The 26265-nt window shown below is 43.8% G+C and overlaps 1 protein-coding gene across 1 annotated transcript in view; it reads right to left on the bottom strand.

The window, feature by feature from the left end:
* LOC124616653 overlaps positions 1–26265 on the bottom strand; it is a 157899-nt gene that overhangs the window by 116388 nt on the left and 15246 nt on the right. The window contains exon 3 of the mRNA XM_047144982.1: positions 13061–13224. Within this exon, the coding sequence (XP_047000938.1) occupies positions 13061–13224 (164 nt within the window). The remainder of the gene's footprint in view (positions 1–13060; positions 13225–26265) is intronic.

Raw genomic sequence — 26265 nt, 5'->3', positions numbered from 1 at the left:
GGTATCAGTCTCTAAGCTTACTCACTACTTAACCTAAATTATCCTAAGGACAAACACACACACCCATGCCCGAGGGAGGGCTCGAACCTCCGCCGGGATCAGCCGCTCAGACCATGACTGCAGCGCCTAAGACCGCTCGGCTAATGCCACGCGGCAACAAATGACAGTAGCGTCCTTTCCAAACCACAAGCCGCGGTCGAGTAACTGCAGCTAAAAGGCAACATCATCTTCTGAAAACAGTCTCTTGCATGAATAGATGTATGACTGCAATAAAGGTATACCTGTTCTTAAACAATTAAGAGGTGGACAGCTTGTACCCTGTCTCAGGGTGGTTGCTTTCCTACGAACGCCATTTACGGCCATACAATGGAAATGAAAACACCTGCGTCACGTCTGGGTTACGGTTAGGTCTCACTGAGACACGAGTCGCTTTAAGCCTCGTATCACTGACGCGTTAACGTGTCTGTCATGTCGGTGGCACTCTCTCCCCTGTTTCGTGACAATACAGAACGAACTGACCTTCTTTGAATTTGTTCGATGTCCTCCGTCAATCCTATGCGGTGTTAATGTCACATTGAATAGCAATCCTCCAGAAGAGGGCAGACAAGGGTAGTGTAAGCAGTCTCTTTAGTACACCTGTTGCATTTTCTAAGTGTTTTTCGTATAAATCGCAGTCCTTGGTTTGTTTTCCTGACATTAGCTACGTGAAAGTTCTAATTTACGTTATTCGTAATTGTAATTCCCTTCTACGTAGTTGAATTTTCAGCCTTTAGATTTCTGTGTTTTATCCTGTAACCAAAATATATAGCGGATTCCTTTTACGAGGGTTGGAACATTAGTAGTGGTAACTATTTATTTACAGCTCGTACAAAATAGATATGTGTTTCAAAGTTTTACTGACCTTCAAAGTAGCCACCAGCATTGTGTATAACCCGTTATCAGCGATGTGGAAGTCGTAGGATACTCTTAGCAGTGCCAGTTGTATTGACAGTTCGAGAGGCGAATGCCGTGAAGTATTTCATTCAGTATTCAGCACCCCTTACTTCGTGAGAGTAAAGAGCTAGCGGTATCTCAGAAGAACAATATTTTCCGAATCCGTGTTGGCTGTTTGTCAATAAATCGTTTTCTTCGACGTAAGTCGTAATTTTAGAACGTAGTATATATTCCAAAATCCTACTACAAGTCAACGTTAGCGATACGGGTCTGCAATTCGGCTGTTGCTCCTGTTTTCCTTCTCGGGTACTGGTATGGCTTGTGCAACTTTCCTTTTTCCAGGTACGAATCTTTCGACGAGCGAGAGGTGCATATGATTGCTAAGTATGGAGCTACTGTATCAGTAAACTCTGAAAGGAACATGACTGGTATACAGTCGGGACTGGAGGAGAGAAACTAGATAGGTTGAGGAGGGTGAAAGTTGGTGGGGAATGGGAACTGGCAGTTGGCAAGAAGGCAGCTAGGAGGAGAAGGTATTCAGACAGTCAGCGTATATGCAATACATTTGACCAGCTGTGAGAGTGGAGAGGAGGCTCTTGTAACTGTAGATGTAGGGAACGTGCAGCAGCCCTCAGCAGTTAGAAGGCCTAGGTCAGTTGCAAAGTCTAACAGAAAGAAGAAGGTCCTGCTGCTAGGTAGTTCGCACAGTAGAGGTGTAGGCCAACAGTTGCAGGAAGTGTTGGGGAGTGAGCACCAGGTCAGTAGCATTGTCAGGCCTAGTGCAGGGTTGGATCAGGTGACCGACAGCATAGGGGAGTTACGTAGGAATTTTACGAAGGAGGATCCGGTAGTGATAGTGAGTGGAGCAGAGAACAGTTTTGATAGGGACGGGGAATATGATGCAGGTGGTGACCTGGTAGAGATAGCTACTCAAACTGGTGGCACCAATGTGCATTTCGTGCAACTGTTTCAGCGTCATGATCGACCTCATCTTAATGTGGCTGTTAGACGCGTTGACATGGGGCTGGAGAGGGCGCTGATGGCAGAGGGCATGGGTCACATTTCATTTGAGTCTATCAGTAGATAGGATTTCACTAGGCATGGCCTGCACCTCAATGGGTATGGGAAGGGGAGACTGGCAAAGCCTACAGGTAACGGTGTAGTGGGTGGTGGTGTGACCCCTCATGGAAAAATTCCTGTAATAGTTGCTATTAGAGTTGCACCTTTTGTAGACTGAAGTCAGCTGATGGGTATATTTGCTTAAAGGAAGTCCCTGTAACTAACGGCCCATATTCAGAGGACTCTCTTTTCTTGTTAACGATATTAGGTTATTCCCAAAAAGAAGAAACTTTCACTCAGTTAATACTCGGCAGAGATAAAACCTGCATTTGGATCCGACTTCCCCAACTGTTGTAGAGAAAGGTGTGCAGTATAATGCTGCATCCATTTTCAGTAAGTTACCACTGGTATTCAAAAATCTTAGCAGTAATCCAAGCCCTTTCAAGCACTCAAAAATGCAAGAAATTTAACAATACCTAAACTAATAGCCACATAGATGTCTGAAAATAAGTTGATCCTGTACGAAGCTCGTAAATATAATTCGCAAAGAAACGCACGCGCCTTATCTGCAGCAACAAAAAATTCACACGCATATATACTTACATGTATCGATTCTATCTGGTAGCCAGATGAGTGACACATCTCACAGAAGGCTCTTTGGCTGTGCTGTGTTCCTGAACATTAACATGACACTACCCAGTTTAATTCAGTAAGGCATGCATGTATATAGTGGACTATAGGCTTTACATGTATGTTTTCACGTTTCGTCGTATAGAAACAGATTCACGTCTGCACTTGCGAGTCGCTGTCGCTGCTACAAAATTTACTACCATCAGCCAACAATAGTCCTTAGTAAATTAAGATATGTACGTGACCTCGTTTGGCGCTCAATGCCTGTCCCCCACGGAGAGTGGTTCATCTTTTTCTGCTTCCTGCACAGATCTTATCTCTTCTAAAGGCCATACCTTCAGCTCCTCGCGGCCTGAAAGTTTACAGTGTGCTGGAATGTCTGTCTCAGTCTGCCGCTTCCGCGATGACTGCGTGGCGTTTTCGCGTCTGTCGAAAAGCTCAGCTCTGTTTCTTCCAGCAAACACGTGTCTGAATCCTGACTTTCAACAGAAACATTTTTATTGTCTGTGTCGCATGTTCCCCTTCATTCTCATACGTGCCAAGCATCTCAGGTTGCAGAAAAACATAACAAGGAAGTGTCACTGTACTGTGCTTGCGTAGCTCAGTCGGTAGAGCACTTGCCCGCGAAAGGCAAAGGTCCCGAGTTCGAGTCTCGGTCCGGCACATAGTTTTAATCTGCTAGGAAGTTTCATATCAGCGCATACTCCGCTGCAGATTGAAAATCCCCATTGAGAAGCTACCTGTCTGAGAGGGGCCGGCATCAAGGTCAGAACGTCGAGAATGACTGGCTGTTTGGTGCGTTTACACTATGCCCCCCACGCTGCATGTGTTGGTGAGTGACCCAGCATAACAAGGCGATTAGTGCCCTGTCACGTGAGCTTCAAGCGCTGATCAAGGGGTTTCCTTGTTTGTTTATAGCTGCTATCTGGTCAACATTCGTTGATGTTGGATATAACTGTGTCGATACTTTTATGCAGTGTTAATAATTTATATGGATTGGTTGTCCTCATCAGAAAATGGTTTATTAATATGGTTAAAAATAGTTTTTGAAAAACTGTCCCGTAACACTTGTGTTAGTGATGCTGAATCTTGAAGTGGTGATTAGTTAGCTTTCAAACAGCTTATCCTTCCATGAACAGCTGCACTAGAACTTTCTGATTGTTTATATGCATACTGTAAAACTTCATTGGTTTCTTTGATAAACATATCATTTAATTCTGGCAAATAAGAAGAGGAAAATCTGAAACAGGATTGGACTGTGTGACAAACGCCGACACTATTGTACAGTGGAGAGTTACCATAATTAACATATCGAGTGTATTTTTACGTTATTTATGTGCTTCTTTTCGTTCTTATCTGGAGAAGAGTAATTCAGGTGCGAAAATTTTTGTGTGGTTATTTACTTATAAAATCGTGACATATATTGTGGGGCTAAAATTTTCAGATGTGTGACGTTCTTTGACATCAAGTGATCTTTCAAAATGCCTCTGCTGTGCGTTTGAAAGTTTATTCATTATTTCTCTTTCATTGGAAATTCCGGTGTTTCCATTTCCATGTTGTACCAGTGCTTATCTAAACTGTTGCTGCTGGTATTAGACAACTGCATACATTATAGATGGGTAATATTTACTACGTGAAAATAGCTCTGTATCTTTTAGGGATGCAATCAGCTTTATTTTTTCTTACACAGTTAAAGGTTCACTCTTTCAAATCCCGGTAACTCTCTTTGTTGCCCCGCAGAAGTTTGAAATTTTGCATCAAAGTGCTCTACAGCCTTCCTCTCTGATGGTGCACCAAATTTCTCCACAATTCTAACCAAAGCCACGGTTGGCGTGTCATACGACTGGAATGTCGTCACACGCCATTTACCCACACTTCACCTCAAGTCTGGACCGCTCTGAGATGTTCAAAACCACAACGCTAAGTGTTGAAATCATTCGGTTTTCTTATAGGTTGCCGAGGAAAACATATCGGACGCAACGCCGGTCAGAATCGTCAGGAAAAGGCCACAGGGGGTTGTATAAACGGCGTCGATGAAGCCTGCCACTGTGGCCGAGCGGTTCTAGGCGCTTCAGTCCGAAACCGCGCTGTTGCTACGGTCGCAGGTTCGAATTCTGCCTCGGGCATGGATGTGTGTGATGTCCTTAGGTTAGTTAGGTTTAAGTAGATCTAAGTCTCGGGGACTAATGACCTCAGATGTTAAGTCCCATAGTGCTTAGAGCTATTTGAACCATTTGAGCGTCGATGAAAATATCCATTCCCTTCTGATGTTGATTCACACATTTGGCCGCCAGAAGGTAGTTCACAGTGCAATGAGCATGAGGATGACGTTCTTGATGACCTTTGACACTGTTCACACTCCTGGACAAATCCACCTTTTTATAAAACGGTCGTGGGCCTGCAGAACCATGGTATGTGATAGCATCCCTTTGGAGTGCACTGCGACTGCAATTTTTGTTTGATGCACAGGGCGGAATCACTGGGTCGACGTAACGAAGGATGTTTATGATTTTCTTTTTCAGCCATTCTGATCCGCTCCATCATGTGACCTGAACACGGGGTAACGCAACACTGACATGTGCGTCAAAGGCTACCTGTAAGAACCCTATCCCCACCCTCTTCCCCCGCTAGTTTGGCAACATCCTCGGTGCTCCTGCTCAACTTTCTTGAGTACTTTCAAAATGTTCCTGACCAGAGACAGCCATCGACACCGCATACCTAGCTGAAGCTATATCTCTGAACTACAGCCTGCTGACCAGATGTGAAATTTAAGGGTGCCAAAGGGGATATCTGTAACGCTGGTGCCTAGGAACTAGTGACTAACTGTCTCCGTACAGGAAGATTTTTAAAGTGCCCAACAAAGGTGATCCGATGATACAGAGGATTTCGTAGAACTGGAGGGTATTGAGGTACCCTTGCACTTTTATTCAGCCATGCGTCAACGTGCGGCCCCCATGACTCTGTAAGATAGAGCGAAGTAGGAGAGCTGCCAAAGTACGGACACTCTTTGCTGCTTCAGATCACTTTCAAATGTCGTCGAATGGTTTTGAAAGGTTCCTAGTAGTTCCACTCTGTACACCAGAGCAAGAATTGCAGTGGCGCTACTCTACAAAGGGATGCTATCGTGATCAATGGGGTTAGGGCCCACGCTGTCCTCAGAGAAGTGTTGAAGCGTCCGGAGGAGGACTTCAGTATAAAAGGTTGTCAAGAAAGTTGTCCTGTTCCTCATTATAATACCACCGTTATCTTCGAAAACAGCCCCGAGCTTGATTTCTTCTGCATCCAGTAACGGTCAGCTGGACGTAAAATAGTTTGTCGGTGCGATTTGGAAGGCGACCATGCAACATCTATGCGGCATCTTGCTCGAAGTTGTTACTGCTATGAGAACTTCGGGTACGTGTTCTTGTCTGTCTACTGGCTGAGGCAGTGCGAGATAAAAATATATATATATAGGACAATCGTGATTCAAATTTCCAATAAATGTATTTCACAAACTCACTTAGTACCATTGAGGACACGGCGCTAAATAACCAGTCTCTGCATCGTCCTTAATGCCTAGCTGCTCGTTATAAACTTGATGCAGAAGGCTTCAAAAATTTTGTATGAATCCGTAGTGTCTGTTCTTTCGATGGGGTGGTGGTGGGGGGGGGGGGGGGGGAGAAATAAAAGGGATCAGACGATGAGTGAAAACGGGATTCGAACCGGGCATCTCCCACTTAGTATTATGCAGCTGCGTTGACCACTGTGCTACCCGCAACTGCGGGGACTATCTCGGGACGCCTCTCGGCCAGCCGATACTTTCATCTTCCGCCGCCTGTCCACACTCCTGTCCACGTCCTCCACGCCCGCTGCTCTGAGATTCCCCCAGGCAGGTTGCTAGATTGACAAATTGCAGCTGGAAGGAAAAAGCTTGAGTAAGAATTAAAATAATACAATAGATGGCTGATCGTTGGGAGCCAGCCACTGTGCAACAAAATAAAATCTCCATCCTACATGCTTAGAATGGAGTCAAGACGCTTCACAAAATTTAAAAATCTTTACCACACTCAGCTCGTCATCAGCTAAAATAGAGGGCACATCCCCACCGAAATTCGCTACCCCCCGTTCATCATAATATAAGCATGCACTCTCTCAAAATGCTGTGCACGGTGATTTGTACAGCACAGGCGTCACTGGGTGGGGTATCCTACCACTTCTGTATCAAGAAGCCAGGTGTCAGCTGATAGTCGCCAGTTCGAAGCCGGGGGCAGGCCACGTCTCCCCGCCCGAATGTCCGGCGTCAGAAATGCAGAGGCCGGATAACTGGCGTCAGCAACCGTCACCGCCAGTCTCTCCACTGCCACAGCAGCATGCATGTCTGACACGACAGAGAAATGAGAGCCTGCGGTGGACTGGCACACAGTGTCACGTCATGTTCGCTGCAGGCCTCCTTGGTGGCTTGGTCCACTGGTTCATTTCCCCAAATTCCCACATGCCCCTGTATCCACCAGAACGATACCTGTAGGAGAAGGACAGTTTACCATTTCCTCTGCAGGATATAAGTGGTGAAGTGATTGTAGGGCACTTAGTGAATCGGACAGATGACAAAATATTTTCCATGAATACGCCTTATCTGCTCAAGTGGCTTCAGGAAGGAAGGGAGAGTAGAATTTAAGTTCTCAAAGACACTGCGGTCATTACAGACGGAGCACTAACTTGGATTATGAAAGGATGAGGGAAATCGACTGTTAAGCTGTGCAGGGGAACCCTCCCGTCATTCACCTAAAACAGATTAGAGAAATCACGGAAAGCCTAAATCGGCATGGCCGGAGAGGGATTTGAACCGTCGCCCTCCAGAGTCCACTGTGCTAAGTACTGCGGCACCTCCCTCGGTCGAGCGCCTTCAGAATGGCGGGGAGCTGAGCAACCACCTGCGGCGAAACGAGCGCTGGCAGGAAAGAGTCTCACCTGATGCTTTGAAAAACACGAGAGCAGACAGCCCACCTCCTAGGCTGTCACTGCCAGCGGCTGAATCCACAGTTGTAAGGAGTTAGGTGAAGAAGTGGAGCATGTAAATTTATTAGATGTTGAAGTCATGAGGGAAATTTAGTTGGAAGGGAATCACGATGCTGTCCAAATTATTTCACAGCTCGTTCTCTCTATTAATGTTGATTGTGTTGTTTTATGACGCATTCTGGCTTGTGGAGCTCGGGTGTCAGCGTTGAGTGAAGGAATGGGTTACGTTCCAATTTTACCCTTGCAACACGTGAAAATGGGGTAATTCCCTGAAAACGTGTGGAACTGAAAAGGCAAGCTATAGTTGAATTTCATGTTGGGGATGTACGTTTAGTACAAGTTCCTTTATTGAGCCGATGGTGGCCACAGAAGCGATATTGGATGTTGACATTTTGGTATCACACCAGCTGAACATGAGATGTGGTGAGGTAAGGCTGAATGTTGAAGGTGTTTCGCTAAGGTTAAATTTTATTAACTCTTCACTGACAGAAGTAAGGTCGACCCAGTGTCCTAAGTTCCTTGCACAATCCGAATTGCCACCTTAGCCGAAATCTTTTGTTACTGATGGGAATGTTTAGGCAATGTTGCGGATGCAAGGCAAATGGTTGTGTTGTACCGAGTGGTATTCTGTTGTGCATTTTATGTCTGATAAGTCAGTCTCCGTTTTATATTGTGTTTGGCATACTAGGTGTGTTTTGTGGACTGTAATTACGGAATAAGAGGTAAGAATGCTCTCCGCAAAGTCAGCGAGGAAGTGTGAAACCAGTCACGTTGTCAACGCTACAGTCACGTCGCTCTCCACATACGTTTAGCGCCTGGTGTCATTCCCAGAGATGATCCTGGGCCGCTGTGTACTGCGCTCTTTGAGTCGACGTGCGGGGCAGGCGACAACGGCATCTTCAAGCGGTTTTTACGGTTCCTCAGGGGAAGTGTGGAGCTCAGAAACTTGGGGAGTTCCGTTCCAGTGTGTGGGGAAGAATGACGCAGATCTTGATGTCTGTGGTTTTCTCCTCTGAGATCTAGTCATGCTATTTCTATGCAATGCTTTGCGGATTGAGGGCTTGTATATTCTTTCAATGGCTTTTTACATGAGGCGACCATTCGATATTTGAACAAATGCATTTCTATAGAGTCTAGCTAGCCTTTTTCAAATGTAAATTCTCGCTTGCAGACTATCTTTTGTGAAGACGTTCTTTCGACTAATCGAGAGGACGTTGCATGAGATTGCTTTGTGAGGGAGTTTATAGATCGCGTTACTTAAAAGTTTTTTTTTTCTACATGTATACTACACCACTTTTTTGTTTAGCTGTGTTCGTAGGAACAAATTACCGTTGGTAAATTGCTCTTTCTTTTTAATTTCGCTGTATGACCTTGAATTTTTATAGTATTGTCGGTTCTGAGCTGGGATTCCTGTGCAGTTGACATCATATCTTTTGCTCAACATCGAGAGTACCATCGGCGCCCACATGTTAAGAGCTTTCTTAAAAAATACATGTGTGGAAATTACTTTCGGCCGAACGACAGATTTTCACGGTATCGTAGTAATATGTTCTAACTTTTCAACACCAGAGACCATATGAATCTCTTCTCTGCCCTGAGTATTCTAAGAACATCAATTTATTACCCAATCATCCCCTTTGTTACATCCTTCCTTAGTAACAAAGCGAAGTTCCTTTTGTGTTTTCTTTTTGTAATTTTCTCCTCTGTTAAGATGAGTTGAGCGAGCTGGGACCACGTGCACTACAAACCCTTACGTGTAAGACAGAAGACGAATGCAGGTGGGACAGTGTGAAGGCAGTCAAAAAACACATCAGTGCTTCAAGTTTCTGTGAGCCATATACAAATCAGTGACAACACTGATGACCCAAAACGTTATACCACATGTTTAATAGCTTGTTTGTTACATCCTTCCTTAGTAACAAAGCGAAGTTCCTTTTGTGTTTTCTTTTTGTAATTTTCTCCTCTGTTAAGATGAGTTGAGCGGGCTGGGACCACGTGCACTACAAACCCTTACGTGTAAGACAGAAGACGAATACAGGTGGGACAGTGTGAAGGCAGTCAAAAAACACATCAGTGCTTCAAGTTTCTGTGAGCCATATACAAATCAGTGACAATACTGATGACCCAAAACGTTATACCACATGTTTAATAGCTTGTTTGTCCAACGATATAACGTTGCTGATTCAAAGTATAAGTGATCCGACAATTTACTGTTAGGTTTGTGGACATACGTGACGTTACATGCATACGTACAGATCATGTAATTCGGGTAAATAACGGGCCGCTCATTTGCATACGGCATGATGGCACCCAACAGCGATCCAGATGGGTTCAATAGGATTTACATCAGGTGAATTTCGTCTCCGAGATATCAACATGATTTCACTATAATGTTCCTCAAACCGCCGTAGCACGGTTCTGGTTCCGAGACACGGACAATTATACTGCCAAAAGATGACATCGCCGTCGGGGAAGATATCAAGCATGAAGGGATGCAGGTGGTTCGCACCTATCAGCATGTCTTCGATTACTACCACAGGCTACATGCAGGCGCAGGAGAATGTCCGCCATAGCAAAATACTGCTCCCACCAGGCTGCGCCGTTGGTGCGCTGCACGTTTGGAGGCACCGTTCACATCTATGACGGCGTTTGTGGAGACGACGGTCGACCTAGGGTAGCAAAAATGTGATTTACATGTTCCACTGATCGACAGTCGAATCCCAATGGTCCCATGTGCACTGCAATCGTAGCTGACGCTTTAGTTAGGTCAACATGTGAACAGGTAGGGGTAGTCTGGTGCGGAGCTCCATGTTCAACAATGTACATTGTGCTCCGAAACACTTGTACGTGCACCAGCATTGTACTCTATCGGCAGAGATCACATAGATAAACATCTATACTACTTTACTGGGCAGACAAACCTCCGAGCTCTGAAGACTTGTGGACGTCCTACCATTTACCGCCCAGTGGTAGCTTCACTGACCTACTTCTTTCTGTACGACAGTAGGAAGTGACCATTCCACCAGCTTTGCCGTTTTCGTGATACTCGTTCACGGCTCTGCGTAATAATAACTTTCCCTTTGCCAAAGTTGCTTATCTCAATGGATTTCGCCATTTGGAGCCCAGAGCTTCGCTAGGGCGATCTTCCGTCCGTGAGTGCGTCCCTTACATATTTTTGCTACCGCGTCACATGCCTGCGGCTTCCAAGGACGCGGTGGGCAGTGCTCATTATGTTTCGGCTTATCATTGTTCGCTGTTACCGTCATCGTATGCGCATGTTTTTTTGAATTATTCGTTTATGTGGTTTGTGACATAATACACACATGTCTGTACAAAAAGTCACCTATTTGCAATAGGCTACAGTCATGCATTGCGCACATACAAGGCTTGAAACTTTAAATAAGTTATTTTGTTCAGAGTCCACTCTGTCTAGAACAAGGTCAGTTCAGTTACTGAATCGTACAGTAAAAGAAGCAACTGAGATTATTTTCGCTGCTTCTGCTATGATTTTAAACTAACTCTTTACAAATCATTTGACTACAACAGCCAGGACAGTTGAGTTACTACACTGATCAGTCAGAACATTACGACCACATACCTAACAGCCGGTTTGTCCACATTTAGCACGGATAACACTGGCGACGCGGCATGGCATGGAAACAACAAGGACCCGCTTGGTCGCTGGACGGAGTTGGTATTACATCTGCACAGACAAGTCACCTAATTCCAGTAAATTGCTGGGAGCGGTGCTGAGTTCGGACGCCACGTTCAACCACATTCCTGATGTGTCGATAGGACTCGGATATGGTGAGCTGAGGGTTGGGGGGCGGTGGGGGGGGGGGGGGGCAGCACATCAATTAAAAGTCACCACTGTGTTCCTCGAATCTCAGCATCACAATCCTAGTCTTGTGATACGGGACATGATCTTGCTGAAGAATGCCACTGCCTTGGTCTTCATCCTGCCTTGTAGGACCTCCACTGGACCCATGGATGCCCACGTTTATGTTCCTCAGAGCAAAACTAAACCGCCACCGATTTGCTCCATCCCGCAGTACAGGTGTCAGGGAGCTGTTCCCCTAGAAGACAACGGCATTCCTGCTCTCCCCTTGGCATGATAAGGAAGGTATCAGAATTCAACAGACCATGTAAAGCTCTGTCAATGCGCCAGTATCCAGTGCCAATAGTCGCATGCCCATTTCAGTCACAGTTGCCGATGTCTTAGTGTTATCATCTTCAAACGCGTGGGTTGCCGACTCTGGAGGCCTATCGTTAGGAGTGTTCGGTGCACTGTGTGTTCAGACACACTTGTATTCTGCCCACCATTAAAGTCTGATGTTCGTTCCTCCACAGATAGCCGCGCCGCCTGTTCTGTTTTACTAACCAGCCTAGCTACGACGTCCGACAAACGCAGCGAGGAGTGGCCTGCCAACTACACAATGTCAGGACTTGATTTCACCTTGGTTACGTCACGTGTTGAAGACACTCACCACGGCACTCCTCGAACATGCGACAACTCAAGCAACTTCCGAAATGCTCGCGCCGAGTCTCCGGCCATCATAGTATGCCCTCGGTCAAACTCAGATATATCGCACGCCTTCCTTCCCCATTCTACGCAGGGTAAGGACGCTCACTTATAGTGCGTGCAAAGCGTGTGTGTCTGACAAGCAGTCATCTCTCGTCAGGACACGCTGCTATCTCCTGGACGGGTTCATATCGATTGTAGGACGGTGGTCATAATGTTCTGGTTGATCAGTATAATTCGCAAGTTTAAGGAGGTCTGTCTTAAAAAGAACATGTCGAAAACATTGGCAAGAACAAGAGACAGACTGGTAGGACATGAGGTAATAAAATAATTATGAAAAAACCGCCTCGACTGTACAAACTACCTGGTGTTTATCTAGGTTTCAGCGTGGGTAACCACCCCTTCTTCAGAACAAATATAAAACAGCTTGCCTAAATAGGCATAGTCAAATGCTGAAATCAACACCTACAGCGGCAAGACCCCATAAAAAAAATTACAAATACGCGGTACATATGTACCAAGTCGATGACATTACTTATCTCAGCCCTGTGTTTGCTGCCTCGCCCCAGCCAACGTACGATGGTCACGCTGTAGGTGTTTATTTTAGCCTTTGACTATGCCTATTTAGGCAAGCTGTTTTGTATTTGTTCTGAAGAAGGCATGGATACCCACGCTGAAACCTAGGTAAACATCATGTATTTTGTGCAATCGAGGCAGATTTTTTATAATTATTTCCATACTTACGATTGCTGACGCGCTACAATGCTGAAAGTTCTTAGATCAGGTATTGGTGACGAGTCGTGTCGAATGAGAAAAGAAAAAGCTGTACATGCAGTGAGTACACCGTATCGTGGCTTGACTACTGTGCGGGGATGCGAGGCAGAGTGTCGTGTGCTGTTGCCGCCGCCGCCGCTGCCTCACCGTGTGCTCGCCCAGGTTGCGGACGCGGCAGTGCAGGAAGGCGGTGCCGCCCAGCTGTGCCGTTACGTTGGTCACCAGGTTGGAGTCGAACTCAGGGTCCGGCGGGCCCGGGGGCGGCCGCGCGGCCGGCGCAGCCGTGCTCTGCGCCTCCGGGAAGAAGTCGCCTGCGGGCACACGGGGGTGGCGTCCACAGTGGCATGTTGGAGCATCTCGCAGATCGACTTCAATCATTACGCCTCTCGCGTACTTTTAACTTTTGAGTAAAATATATTTGTCTCTGACCTGAAATATTTTTATGGCATGACTGAGTCTCGCCTGCGACACACAACTCACACCTTTCAAGGTAACAGGAAACGCACACTTCATGTAAGTAACTCAATGGTACTCATACCTGCCAACTTTCAAAAACAGAAATCGAGAAGATCCCAAATCGGAAAAAAATTAACGAGTGGATGCGTCGCAAGGTGTTCAAGCACAGCGAGAAAAGACTACACAGAAAGATATTACAGATAATGCAACACATAATGTAGGTTACATGTTAAGATCACTATTTTCGAACTCTGAATTAGGTGCTTAGCAAGTTACTTGCTGACGAGTATTCATTTTTTGTCACTTAACATTGGGAACAGTTTACACACTACACAAAAATGAGCTTTTCTGCTCTTGATCTTGCAAGTCACAATATGAACGACACTGTCAAAACTACTAAACTGAACATTTATTTACACTTATTTACACAATTTTCTCAAGTTCACAGAACACTGGCTATATTCCGTCACAGGTTGCAGAGGAGAAATGAAGATGATTACCTTTCTTCGCTGTCTTCAGAATTTCTCAAGGAAAACTATTCATGCAACATGGACCGCTGATACTCGTTTTCAAAACAGAAAACGATCCCAGAGTTTCATTCGACATGAAGGACCTAAATTGATTCCGATTCTTCTTCACTAAGCTGAACACACGCTCACACTCAGCATTGATGTGCGGTAGAGTAAAAAAAGACAGCATTAGCCTGGATAAACTATCGTACTTAGGAACACCATCAGCTCTAGGAATGCTCATCAAGCGAGTCCACTTGGTATCATCTGTCACGTTCTCGCTCTCAACAGTAGCAGAGTCATCAACCAGCAAAATGAATCGATTTTTCTACTGCTATCCTTCATTTTCGTACTGGTGATGTGTTTAAGGGTCTTCATATTCTTTATTAATTCAGTTCTTCCGCTGTAAGAAATGTTTATATCAGACGAACACATGGAACAGAATGCGAATGTTTCATATTTCCGTGATTGCATAACTCACGGAAATTCAGCACGATATGCATCCCTGACAGACTGAAAATAACGTTTCTTAGTTGAACTCCTCACGAAATTACTAAATCGCAAAAAATTCGTCACACAATTGCACGAATACCAGAACATTCAGCAAACACCGCATAAAACCAAGCACAAAAAAGTCTTTCCCGCTAACATGCAGTCGAAGCAAAAAGAGAATGCAGCAATAAACTGTGAGATGTGATTGTCGGTAGAATGTTTGATCGACTTTCGTCGGCGATGCTTCAGCACTTTGAGTTAATGACAAAATCGCAGTGATATTCTGGGAGAAGGGATTATCGATAACGTCATCCGTCTACTTTCCGTCGAATTTCAAACATTCACATCTCAGAATAACAGCTATTATCGAAAGTCAAAACTGAAATGCGATATGAATGCAGTGGCAGGCAAAAGCCCGGAATTTGAAAATCCGGAAAAAAAACTATGTTCATCCCGAAAACCGGGAGACTACCCCAAAATCCGGAAAACTTAGGGGAAAACCGGAAAACTTGGCAGGTATGGTTACCATTCCACCACAGTTTCCTGTTCCCAATTATTACCACGCGGCGGAAAACGTGGTTTCTGCACAGGTCCAATATTCAGCTTTATGCCACACATGTATCACGATGCCACACACGTACCACACTTGCTCACGGAACTGCGAAGGAATGCCAGTAGTGTCAATATCAGTACCCATGAGGTTCCAGAAAATCATTGTGAAATATTTTAGATGATCTGAAAACTAATAGGGTCGTACGCTGGGAAGTAGGATGATTGCGTTGAAACATTCATTGAAGCAGAAATGTGAAATTTGAAATTTTCACCATTGGAGTTAAGACATTAGTCGTAACAAAGGACTGGACCTTTGTGTAATACAGATGACCTCAAGTTGGGCATGAAACAATTCGGTGTCAGCCATATGTCTCCTTTAGTAATTTTGAAAGCGATAACTATGCTGCTATGCAGAACATTTCCAAGTTTAGAAGAAAAGTGAAATATTTTGGATCGAAATAAGGAGAAGCTGCACAGACTGAAGCCTGCGTATCACACGGCGACCAGAGTCACGAGTGGAGAAGCGTTCCTGAATGCTCAGCATGCCTGCACAGGGCACCCAGTGCCTAGTTTTCAGAATGCTCTGCTGCAGTTGCTGTGGTCACAGCATTTGCAACACTTTATTGATTCCATCTGTTCTAGGGTGGTTGTTTTTCATATCGTGTTCTAACAGCTGCCTGACATGGAAGGGTGATACTTGTGGCTCGCCTCAGCACTTTTCGTGTTCGACATTTCGAAGATCTTCTCTAAGTTAAAAGGTGTCAATAGCGAACGGCCCCCTTTGTCATCTCGTTAAAAATGTCGCTAGGAGTGTAGAGAGAATGTCGGGACCTGTAGCTGCTACCACTGATCCAAGGTCATCAGCACGAGGAGAGGATGTGTCACGGTTCAGCGCAAGAACCACCAGGAACCCAGAGGGGGCGCTGTAATGGCGGAGTCTGACGGTCTGTGCGTGCTGCTGTCTTCCAGCGAGTCTTCCAGCAGTAGTCTGTGTCAAACGATCAAACATAGGACATCCAATTACAATACTGTTTCTATATCGTTCATCTACATTTTTTTAATAATTTTTTGCTTTAAAATTTTGTCTTATTGGTACTATATTTTCTGTATATGTAGAGAGTTATATACTGGAGGCTGAAGTTCTTTTCATTGTATGTGACTAATGTATGTAAAATACTACGTAAATTGTTTATTACGTAAAATAATTTTCTGATGACATTTTGCATTTAAAAATAAATATGTGTACAAACTGTTCATGTTGATGTAATTTTGACTATTGTAAGAAATGGTCACGATTAGGAACAATGTAAGAAATAGGTGTTACGTAAACGCCAGTGTGCTTTTCTTTGAAACGAAAGTGGCTCTAGGGAGTGGAAAAGGTGGCAAGGGCGAACTGGCGCGCCACCTAGAGCAGGCGCGGGAAGTGAGTCACACAGTCTGTAGGCAGCAGTGACTGAGGCAACACCCTTGTGGAGCAGGAGAAGCTTTACCTGCAAATTTCCACAAAAATGCCTCGGATGAAGACTGCAAACGGTTTACGGCATACCTGCGAGTTGTTGGGCTACTGAATGTAAAATTGAACGACGCCAAGAAGAGCCCATACCACAAGATATATGCAGGCTGTACCGTGGGTAGTGTGGCCGCCCTAATTGTTCGCCACACCCAAGCCTACAGCCACCAGATAAGACTTTTTTGCTATTTTACTTTTGTACAGCGTGAACCATTAATTTAAATTGCGTTTTATTAATAATCATTCTTGAAGTTTAATGAAACTGGTTCACTCTGTTAATTCATATTAATCATACACCGATATAGGGTTCCTTCCTGGTGCTGATTAATCCGAGTATCCTGTTTTACAGAGTTATGAAGGGACAACTTAATATAAAGAAGCACCATTTAAATTGTTTTTTGTGTAAAAGGTTGTCTTAGTTGTTTCACTGAAAGGCTAATGAGAATTTTAGAATAATAACACGTCAATACTTTAGTACATTACAGAGAAATAAAGTGAAACTATTCTTGTTTTATAAGTTTTGTTGATAATTGTAAAGGGTTATAGCAAAAGTTTGATTGCATAAAATTCAGTCAGAATGAAGCCAAGTTATTACACTCTGTTAAATGACTATACAGAGATAGTTCAAACAGTAATAGCTTTTGAAAGTAAATTCATGCAAGTAAGAGGTTTTCTTGAAGTGAAATGTTCAGTATAAAAAGCGTGTGCTTTAGCATCTACGTATTTTAATATTTAAGATTTTTACTTATGAAAAATGCTTTTCTGAAGGTCTCCACCGGCCAAATTTTTTTTACCTTTCTTATCTACTGCTCTTCTTCTCTTTTAAAAACGTAATGTATAAGGGTGTAGCAGTAAAAAATTACAGTGACTGCAGCAGCATTGTTTACGTGAAGTAATATTTATTTGTGGAAGAAACTTAAACAGTAGCAAGTAAGTAGGCAAAACTTATATTTCTGCTTTTCCAATACTTCACTATTTCATTGCCTGAATAGGCTGGCGACCGTTAGTACTTATTTTAAACCACTGAATGAACTTGCAACTGAGTTGTCCTAGGTTCAGTATAATATTCTTCATACCGCATTTCATTCTAACCGCTGGGTAAGATCGTAGGAAAAGAACTGAATACTCTGATTTAATTATCCATTAGACACAACACACGGTCAAATCCTCTAAAAGGGTAACTCTATTGATTAACTTTTCCTATTAACAGGACTATCCTACCATAGCGCACTTCATTTGGAAACCAAACTAAATTTAGTGAGAGGGTTATACGTGGCAACACAGACACAAGGTTTTCTGTTATTTGGGAAAAAGCATATAAAATTACAACAGTAATGAAAGGGTAATACATTCTGCTGGTTTCATTGGTGAATACTTCTGATACACATGAACTGAGTTCCTACCACTCATCAATTTATCTACGCAGTTCTGCACCCTTTCGCACAACTGTCTTCTAGAGTGACATAGATGTACTTTAATGCAGGTCTACATAACATGAATTTCTTAGAACTGATCTCCAATCAGAGGATGCCAATTTATTTTGGCTTCCAGGCGCAGCTGATGTGGTTGCGACAGCAGATATGTGGACTAAAAACGACGCTGGGCTTGTATAGCAGCAGCATTCTCAGTCCTGTTGATTTGGTGTCACAGCTCTCCCTGTCCATCGACATCTTATTATATGGGGAAAGTACATTCGATTCCCGTGGAGTGTCTACTTTTCTGACATGATACAATCTGTACACACCTAAGATGTTTAATGTGGATGTCTCCCGTCTTGTATCGATCCATGACTGATCCTTAGCCGAGAGAGTGCACTTATCACGTCTGTAACCGAGGACCGAAAGTGCAGCTGTCTTATAACATTCATTAGCGTCACACTGCCCGTTTCATTGTTGAAATGTCAGTAGACGGTTGCACATATTTTTTGGAACCTACTGAGTTGTTTTCCTTGACCCTTCTTCACGCTGATGGTTGATATGGACCACAGGATATCAGTAATGTGACGGGATAATGGATCTTGCCATTCACAAATACTTTCCATTTGCTGGTTCTCTTCCTTTCGCAGTCTGTGTCTACAGGTAGTGAGTGTATTTACTACACAACTCCTGCACAACGAACACTGACTTATAATTTTATCTTCATTGTGCTACCAGCCAAGAAAAACAACTTCATGTGCCATCATGGTTTAGAATGAAATATAATTTTTCACTTTCTTACAATACTGTCCAAAGTAATGGTTGAGTTACATGATAAAATCCTACCACACTCATGTGCTCGTCTGGATAGACTCTTCGGACAATATTTACAATCACTCATATGCTGGTAAAAGAGTTAGTGCAACGCTGACGACAAACAGGGTATTTTCTGTCACCTTCGGAGAATTTCATAACGATTCTCTGTGAGTCATTTAGAAAGATTTTTCCATTGCTTAAAAATCCAAAACAGGATTATAACTCCTACGAATCAATTTCCTCTCTTTCTCGTTTAATTTGTTAACACATTTTCTAAGGAAAAGTGTGTTTTCTTGATATCGCTAATGCCCTTATAGAGGTGGTTATAACCGTTATTTACAGATACCGATTGTTGCCTGACAACATTCTAAGAATCTCGAACTGCTGGATGTGAGCGTGGTGGTGGGGGGCGGGAATGTGGAGTGCTGAACTATTACTATCCATTTTTCATGTCTTTCTAGAATAATTCGAAAATCGCTGCTTCTAGTGAAATTATTTTGTTCTGTGAGTAGTAGTTGCCACACTGCCGGGGACAGAATAACAGCAGATATTAAAAACAGTGTTTTAATGGTATAAAATTAATGTTCTTGTTAAATGAAGTGGGTGAGGAACAAATATTAAATGTGTGTACCACATGTAAGTACAACAGAACGCTATTATGGGACAAATGATATTGTGGGTGTATGATAGGGTAGAGAACTTGGGGGGGGAGGGGGGGAGGGGGGGAGGAGTGACTGAGGGCAGCCCACCCGGCTGCTGTCGTGCGCTTCACTCCTTCAGAGGTCTCCAAACTGAAGAGCGATCAGGCGATTCTCCACCCTCTCTATCGCACTACGTCAAAACAAACAACTACAGGGTACTTCACCAAGTTATACGGACACTTCGACGCTTAGTCTTATGATTCACTGGCGACGTACTGCACAGACACGCCTAGGAGATGTTTATTTGCCACGAAGTGCGTTAACGCTACATGGAATACAGTTATGGCTTACTAATAACACTATCGCAAAATACTGAAATGTAGACTCTCACGGCCGGAAATGTCATGTCCATTATCATTATCCGGGCTGTTACGCCGTGGACGGTTGATGAATTCTGTGTCAATTCCCAACGTTTCGTCCCCGTCTGCGGGGGACATCTTCAAGGGGGTCTGCAGCTCGATGGAAGGTCCAACACACCCACTGGCTCGCTACTGACGCTAAATTCCGTGTGCGCACGCTCCCGCGCCGAGGCGTGACGTCACGTGTTTTGTAAACGTCAGTGCAATTGGCCGCTGTCCGTCGCCGTCGATCGTCGTTGCCATCACCCAGTAGTGGACGGGTGGTACACATCTTCCTTAACACCGGCATCCATATACCGTTTAATTTCACTCCGTCCTCCTTTCGATAGAAATTATTGGGGTGTTTTGCGATTTCGATTGCCTCCCTGTAGAGCTTTTCGTAATATCCGCTTGTGGCCGCTAGTACTTGCGTCTCCTCGAAACGAATATGGTGGGTATCTGGCTGGAAAGCATGCTCCGCAACAGCTGATCGTTCCGTTTCTCCTCTTCTGCGAGTGCCCTTGTGCTCTTCCAAACGTTTTGAAACAGTTCTTTTAGTGGTACCCACATAAACATCTCCACAGCTGCATGGGATTCTATACACTCCAGATTTTTTCAATGGTTTGCGAGCGTCCTTGGCAGGCTTAAGGTATTCCTGTATCTTCCTGGTGGGCTTGTAAATTACGGTAATGTTCCGCTTCGTCAAGATCCTCCCTATTATTTCCGTTACATTTTTAACAAACGGCAGGAAAACCTTTGATTTTGCAGTAGCCTGTACGTCATTATGGTTTCTGCGTGGCTGTCTCAACACACGTTTTATTTCGGCGGACGAATATCCGTTCTTCAATAGTGCATTGTGGAGATGTTCCATCTTAGCGTCGAGCAACAGGTTCACAAATATTTCTAGCTCTGTCCGCTGACGTCTTGATAACACCACGCTTCTGTTATGGGTGGTGGTTCGAATCCCGGTGCAAATAACGGTCCGTGTTCGTGGGTTTGCGGTATACTGAGTGGCCCAAACTACCATTTTCGTTTCTAAAAACAAGCACATCGAGGAAATGTAGTTTGCCGTCTACCTCCACGTCCATTGTAAACTGAATTCTCAAATTTATACTATTCAGATGTTCGTGGAACCGGCTCAGCTCCTCCCTGCCATGTCTCCACAGCAGAAACGTGTCATCCACCTACCGCAACCATACATTTGGTTTTTTGCTGGCAGTACCTAAGGCCTGTTCTTCGAATTTCTCCATAAAGAAGTTTGCAATTACGGGACTTAGAAGGCTTCCCATAGCCACGCCATCCGTTTTCTCATAAAACTGTTCATTCCACTTGAAGTATGTGGTCGTTAAACAACACAAAACAGTTCTGAAATATCGTCAGGAAAAATTCGATCCAGCTGTTCCAATACATCATTAAGTGGTACCATGGTAAACAGCGATACCACATAGAAGCTGACCAATATGTTCTCCGGCTGGACCACTATGCCATTCAATCTGCTGATGAAATGAGTCGAATTCTTTATATAAGAGCCCGAACTGCCCACATGTGGCTTTAACAGTGTAGTCAAAATCTTGGCTAACGAGTAGGTGGGCGAACCAATGGCACTTAGTATCGGTGTTAACGGCACATTTTCTTTATGAATTTTGGGCGATCCATAAAGCCTCGGTGGTAGCGGAACCGAACTGCAAAGACCTTTCTGTACACTCTCTGCAGTGGAGGAGTTTTTTATTAACCGCGTCACAGTTCCAAGAAGGTTGTTAGTAGGGTCCTTATTCAGCTTCCCATATGGTTGCGGATCCAGTAGATCAGTAATTTACTCTGATAGTCGCCTACATCCATTACCATCGTTGCGCTTCCTTTGTCAGCTGGTAGGATCAAAATACTATCGTCGTTATTCAGGGGTTTTAAAGCTCTTCTCTCACCCACAGTTATATTACTCTTCGGCGGTTTTGCATTGGCTAATATTCTCACTGTTTCTATACGGATTTCTTCAGCTGTTACAGAATCCACACTGCGAAATCCTGCTTCTACACTGTCTATACTTTCTTCCGTGGGCACAAAATGTGGACTAACAGCAACATTTCCTCCCTTGGCAAGCGCAGATGTCTCATCGTCAGATAACGAAAGTTTGGGTAAATTGATAATGATCCGGGAAACGTCTAAATGTCGAACAGTCTGATTAGGTAGCAAATTATCAAACTTCTTCTTCTGTCTACCAGACGTTGTCAACATACGCTTCCCCATGGTATCATGCATTAGTCTATCAATTTTATCCCAGTCACCACTACACAGTTTATTACTGATAATACAGTTACAGTTTGTGCTTTCCAAGTCCCGTTAGCATTTAGACGGTTGCGCTACCACCGAGACTTTAAGGATTGCCCAAACTTCATAAAGAAAATGTGCCGTTAAGACCGATACTAAGTGCAATTGGTTCGCCCACCTACTCGTTAGTTTTTGACTACGCTGTTAAAACCACATGTTTCATTTGCGTGATGTTGTAAGTGGGCTGCACAGTGTTGGTGGTAAGGGGACTTGGAGTTAAAGGTGGCGCGTTGCTGTTGTGCAGCGTAACCATGTTGTAGTCACCTGTTAAAGGGTGAACAGAAAGCTGCCACACTTGTAATATGCATTAGTTGTGTTGCTGGTAGAGCACATAAATCCCTTCCATTTAGGAACTTGTAGAGTGGGAAGCACTGAGTGGAGGCACATCTTATAGGGCGAGCGTGATTATATCTGATGGAACAGGACTGATTATGGTCAAGTATAGAACAGTAATTTGCTGTAATGCATTGATCGACTTACGTTGAAATATCTGAAGGTCCATAACGCCTTAGGTAACCTATTACTGTTGCAAAGGGAGCGAATTTACGCATCTTAATCTCTTAATATGTCGGGAGAGGTGAAGTTGGGTTGCATTTGATACCCTCATGCTGTGAAAAGCATTCCATTTACTGATAATGGAGACAGCGTCAAATACCAACCGAGAGCATGTCACACTCGGGCAAGCCCTTCACTGTGCTAGACAGCTGTCAGCTCCAGCTGTTGAGCTGTCTTACACAACATCTGACTTAAAAACTGCAATAAAGGAAAAAAGGCATAAACAAGAGGTCAGTACAGTTATTTTCTCTGCTCGCAGAAGAGAAGTGGACAGGAAATCCTGGGCAGCTATAGTCTGTCTCCAAACCCAAACTGGAGCAGCGGTCGTGATGAGGGAAGATGTCTTTCCTGGAAGAACACTAAAGCTGCAGTGCAGGATGACTAAGAATCAGTTTCTTCTCTATCAGTGTAGAACAGTGTGCAGAGATTTGTGTGGATTCTGTTAATATGCGTTTGATGCGTGAGTATTATTAGTAACTTGTATTCCATATAATATTAACGCACATTATGGAAAACAAAACACCTCAGGGGCACATCTGCTTACTGCGTCACCAGTCATTTACAATACGTCTTGCGTAAGTATCGGAATTACTTAGGGAAACACCCTGTAGCAACGTCTTGCGACTCACTTGCCCGCCCTTCAGTTTGCTGGCCTACGAGGAGGGAGCCTGCGGGACCGCAGTCCTGGCCGTGGCTCCCCCCACGCGTCTACCCTCCACCCACCCCCATCCGTCCATTCCGTCACACCCCAAGAACACAGTTTACCCATTAATAAGTTTGTACTGTACTAAGATGTGGTAGACACGTTACATACTTGTTCGTAACCGTCTCCGTTTCACAGCGGTAATTAATTTTACACCACCAAAACACACTTTTCAATAATTGCATTTTTCATCCTGTGCAAAGCGGAAACTATTAACCATAGAGAAAAATGAATGGGAGCAATTTTGTAGGAAATTGAGTGTGTTTTAATTCAACACTTGGTAAATTTCTCGCTAAAAGCCGGGCTCTGCGGATTTTTCAAGAACCACATGAAAATGTAACGTTTGGAAGTGCCCACCAACACACCCACGCTCACACTGTGCCACTATAATGTAGACGCGAGACCTGACATTTTTATGTTTAATTGTAAATATGATGTGCTTGTTTTATTTTGTAAAACTTGAGTTACTATGTATTAATTAGAACTGCGATATATGCTGTCACCTGTATAAATTAATGTTTATTACGATTTATTTATGCTGCGTTGATGCCGGTAGGGAAAGCAGGAAAAGCAACATCGCTGGTTGGATGTAAAGATTTGTGTAGAAGCGCTGTCTCTGGGCGTGAGTGTGACGTCAGAGTAGAGCACGCCGGAGACTGAGAGGTTAGAGTGACCGCGAGCAAGTGGCGTGCGCTGTCGCGGCTGTGTGAGGCACAGCTGTCCCTAGCGGTTCACCGAGATCGTGACCACTGTGGCAAATGTGAGAGGCTCCAATAATATCGCGATCCTGCCCCATAACCGGCCATTGCGAATAAAACGTGCCCGCAGTATTACATGGAGCAGTGGGAGCGACAACGAAGACGGCGGCTTCACGCCAGCAACGAACTGTAAAGCTGTTTTGTTTTCCTTCACGTTAGGAACTTTGTGAGGCGTCACCCAGTGATATTCTCAGTGAATTTTATTCTAATAATAGGTATTGTAAGTAGGGACCTGGTCTTGCCATTAACCTGACTCATTGTCACCTACTTAGGGTCCCAATGCTTCCTGGTTATTGAATATACGGGTGTTGTTAGTTTGATAGTTAAAAGAAAATTGTTAATAGAATATCATTGCCAGTTCTATTTGTTTGATAAAAGCTATTTGAAAGTAATTAGCTATCACGCCTCAGTAAGTTACCAGTTTTGTTCAATACTATTTAGCGCCAAGTTCATTCTTTGTGACTGAGTGAAGACAACGTAATGTTCATTCTTGAAAAACGAGTGAAGTTATCGTAAATTGAAGTAACTTAAATTATAAGTAATTTTGACAGCTGCAAATTAACGAAAAGTATAAATTCACGTATTTCATGTCTGTGTACATCGCAATAATGCTGTCGTGTTCTGTCTTGGATCGCAATCTCATTAGATTTTACTGTTGTTGTTGTTGTTGTTGTTGTTGTTGCTGTTGTGGTCTTCAGTCCTGGGACTGGTTTGATGCAGCTCTCCATGCTAATCTATCCTGTGCAAGCTTCTTCATCTCCCAGTACTTACTGCAGCCTACAGCCTTCTGAATTTGCTTATTGTATTCATCTCTTGGTCTCCCTCTACGGTTTTTACCCTTCACACTTCCCTCCAATACTAAATTGGCGATGCCTTGAAGACTCAGAACATGTTCTACCCACGGATCCCCTCTTCTAGTCAAGTTGTGCCACAAGCTCCTCTTCTCCCCAATTCTATTCAATAACTCCTCATTAGTTATGTGATCTACCCATCTAATCTTCAGCATTCTTCTGTAGTTCCACATTTCGAAAGCTTCTATTCTCTTCTTCTCTAAACTATTTATCGTCAACGTTTCACTTCCATACATGGCTACACTCCATACAAATACTTTCAGAAACGACTTCCTGACATTTAAATCTATACTCGATGTTAACAAATTTCTCCTCTTCAGAAACGCTTTCCTTGCCATTGACAGTCTACATTTTATACCCTCTCTACTCCGACAATCATCAGTTATTTTGCTCCCGAAATAGCAAAACTCCTTTACTACTTTAAGTGTCTCATTTCCTAATCTAATTCCCTCAGCATCATTCGACTTCATTCGACTACATTCCATTATCCTCGTTTTGTTTTTGTTGATGTTCATCTTATACCCTCCTCTCAAGACACCGTCCATTCCGTTCAACTGCTCTTCCAAGTCCTTTGCTGTCTCAGACAGAATTACAAGGTCATCGGCGAACCTCAAAGTTTTTATTTCTTCTCCATGTATTTAAATAACTACTCCGAACTTTTCTTGTGTTTCCTTTATTGCTTGCTCAATACACAGAGTGAATAACATCAGGGATAGGCTACAACCCTGTCTCACTCCCTTCCCAACCATTGCTTCCCTTTCATACCCCTCGACTATTGTAACTGCAATATGCTTCCTGTGCAAATTGTAAATAGCCTTTCGCTCCTTGTATTTTACCCCTGCCACCTTCATAATTTGAAAGAGAGTATTCCAATCAACATTGTCAAAAGCTTTCTATAAGTCTACAAATGCTAGAAATGTAGGTTTGCCTTTCCTTAATCTATTTTCCAAGATAAGCCGTAAGGTCAGTATTGCCTCACGCGTTCCAACTTTTCTACGCAATCCAGACTGATCTTCCCCGAGGTCGGCTTCTATTAGTTTTTCCATTCGTCTGTAAAGAATTCACATTGGTATTTTGCAGCTGTGAACTGATAGTTCGGTAATTTTCACATCTGCCAACATCTGCTTTCTTTGGGATTGGAATTAATATATTCTTCTTGAAGTCTGTGAGTATTTCCCCTGTCTCATACATCCTGCTCACCAGATGGTAGAGTTTTGTCAGGACTGGCTCTCCCAAGGCTGTCAGTAGTTCTAATGGAATGTTGTCTACTTTGGGGACCTTGTTTCTACTCAGGTCTTTCAGTGCTCTTTCAAACTCTTCATGCAGTATCATATCTCTCATTTCGTCTTCATCTACTTCCTCTTCCATTTC

The sequence above is a fragment of the Schistocerca americana genome, chromosome 5, assembly GCF_021461395.2.
Source record: "Schistocerca americana isolate TAMUIC-IGC-003095 chromosome 5, iqSchAmer2.1, whole genome shotgun sequence".
Classification (NCBI taxonomy): domain Eukaryota; kingdom Metazoa; phylum Arthropoda; class Insecta; order Orthoptera; family Acrididae; genus Schistocerca; species Schistocerca americana.
The sequence above is the reverse complement of the archived record's forward strand: the minus strand, read 5'-3'. Positions and strand labels throughout refer to the sequence as shown.